The 2564-nt window shown below is 40.9% G+C and overlaps 1 protein-coding gene across 1 annotated transcript; it reads right to left on the reverse strand.

The window, feature by feature from the left end:
* Positions 1-224: 224 nt before the first annotated feature.
* On the reverse strand, positions 225-2183 carry LOC126480835 (arginine-hydroxylase NDUFAF5, mitochondrial). The gene has a single exon (XM_050104180.1). It carries the CDS (start codon positions 2091-2093, stop codon positions 927-929), a length of 1167 nt encoding a protein of 388 aa, XP_049960137.1. The 5' UTR covers positions 2094-2183; the 3' UTR covers positions 225-926.
* Positions 2184-2564: the final 381 nt, after the last annotated feature.

Here is a 2564-nt window from a genome sequence, read left to right on the forward strand (position 1 = left end):
AATAAGATAAAACAGAACTGGAGACAGCCACACTGAAACCAAACTCCGCGCCGTCATGACGTCACACACGACAACACCCTTACGTCACGGGTCAAAGCCGATGCGTGGGATCGGAAGCTTCTGTCGACCCCACCTGCTGTTACACAGGAATGTGTACCACAGAGAGCTGTATCAAACCAGTCATTAGACTGAAGGCCAACAACAGAATTATAATAGAGGTACAATGATGTGCTTTATATATTTATTGTGTGAAGCTGATACTTTTCTTGAAAGGTAGTTCCAAATTATCTCAAATCATCCTTTGCAGGCATAACATGTGCTATAATTACGTTATGTACACTCAAAGGAAACACTACTTATAAAGCTACGGCTATTTGTCATCCAAAGATCTTGACACACACAGCCTTATGGCAACAAGAATAAAAGCACTGTCTAAATGATAATGCATTTTGCCACTTGACTTATTTTATTTCCTTGTGTTTACACCATTGCAATTTCAGCTTTGTAGCGAAGGCTGAGTAAGTCATTATTGTCCTTTGGAAAGTATTTAACACTGCATGTCGTAGTACATGTCAGAACAACATATCATATGCACGGTACTATATAACACTTTAAGATACAAAATGAAAGCACCATGCAGGCATCCACCAATATTTTTTTTTTCAAGCTATCATCCCTGCTTGTTTATTATAAAAAGGTTGACTGCAGGATTTTGATAGGCCTAACACAATTAGTGAAACACAAAAAATGGCAGAGAACTACTGCTCATTACATAAAGACTAGTTACAATGGCAACAAACACATCTTTGATCATTTCAATGTGCATTTCGATACACTCCTGAATAAAATGTGACTATGTTTGATACACGAACTCTCTTAGCTGTACAGCTGCAGAAAATCAGAACAGTCATGTATGAAACAAAGCATTACTTCCTATCAATATCTTTCTCTGGATCTATTTGAACTTTTTTGGTTTCTGCTATAATCTCATCTAATCTATAAAGGTCCCTGAGAGAAACTTCGCCAGTTCCTCTGTCCAATGGTTTTGGCTGAGAAGCATCTGGCTTCCATCCTAACATATAAATGATCTGAAACGTCGCTGGAACTGATGATGTTCCATCGTCTTTATGTTTACCATACAGTTCCTTGTAAATCGCCGCAGCTGCTACCATAGTATCACGACGCAAATTAAGTTTCCGGTTACGAGCGGCATTATTTTCTCCCATTCCCTTCAAATCCCACATTAGTTCAAACATAGATGGGTAATTTACAACTATTTCATCAGTGTCAATAGTCAACATTGTAAATCCAGCTCTTGTTAGTAAGCTGCCTATGTCACGAATTTCTGTGAATGGCGAAATATGTGGAGAAAGTCCCCCGTGTCTTTCCAGTTCAGCTAACTGTAGTGATGAACGAAGTTCAAACAATGTGTCACCTCCAAATAAAGCGGCAATCAATACACCATCATTTTTGAGACATGTTAATATTTGGTGAAAAGTACCAGGCAAGTCATTCACCCAATGGAGACTTAATGAGCTAATAACTAAATCGACTGAATTTGGCTGAAATGGTAATTTCTCTTCATCGACTATCTTTCGTTCAACTTCCACACTTTCTGGAAGAACTGCTTGGTCGAGCCAAGTTGGGCACATGTCACATAAAATTAGTCGCTCAACAGCATCGCCAAGAACGTGCCTTGATACATATCCACGGCCACAACCCAAATCAACAGCACAGTTGAATTTTCTCTTGATGTCGAATATACGATCTGCCAGTCTGTAACCAACTTCTTCCTTCAGATAGTCGTACAACTCAACATCAGCGGCCAGGGCTGCTCTCTGGCGCTGATATAGTTTCGCCTCTCGGTCGAAAATATCTACAACAGATTCCGCTGGAGGCTTTATTTGAAATGCAGCTGAAGAGCATGCAAGGTTACGAACAGCTTGTAAATTGAGCCGACGCGTTTCGGGTAGAAACCATAATCTACTACAACCTGCTCCTGAATAAAACAATCGACTACTGTTGTTTGTTGTTCCATGAGTGCAGAACAACGAAACATGAGTTCGTTTCACAGGAAACCTAAATCTACTCATATTGTAGATTTGGCAGACATCTAATTAATAAACACAAAAATAATCAACACAACATTCACCTCTCTCACATCTTTCACTCACATCAAAACTTCGGCATTTCGGCAAAGATACTTCAGTTCATAAGTTACCTGAGCAATGTCGATACATAGCCACACCGGATGGCGGATACAAAGAAAAGAGCACGTCTTAAAAAGGCCCGTCCACACGCAACGATCTGTCTGCGCAAATGTCTGCGCACATCACATCTGCGCAGACAGATCGTTGCGTGTGAACAGAAGATTTGCACCAACCTGAGGTGTGTGCAAACCTGGAAGTTGGAGTTGGAGGTTTGAGCGAAACCTCTCAAATCTGTCGGTTCAAACCACATCTGCGCAGACAAGTTGGAGCGTGTGGACAGGAGATCGTCGCAAATCTGGCGCGAAACAGCTGTTTGCTCAGTCTAGTGTTTGTATTTGTGTGCACAGGGCATTA

This window comes from Schistocerca serialis, chromosome 5 (genome assembly GCF_023864345.2).
Source record: "Schistocerca serialis cubense isolate TAMUIC-IGC-003099 chromosome 5, iqSchSeri2.2, whole genome shotgun sequence".
Lineage (NCBI taxonomy): Eukaryota > Metazoa > Arthropoda > Insecta > Orthoptera > Acrididae > Schistocerca > Schistocerca serialis.

Bases quoted from the DNA above. Each gene is read 5' to 3' on its own strand.
- LOC126480835 (XM_050104180.1), bottom strand. From the start codon at position 2,093: ATGAGTAGATTTAGGTTTCCTGTGAAACGAACTCATGTTTCGTTGTTC.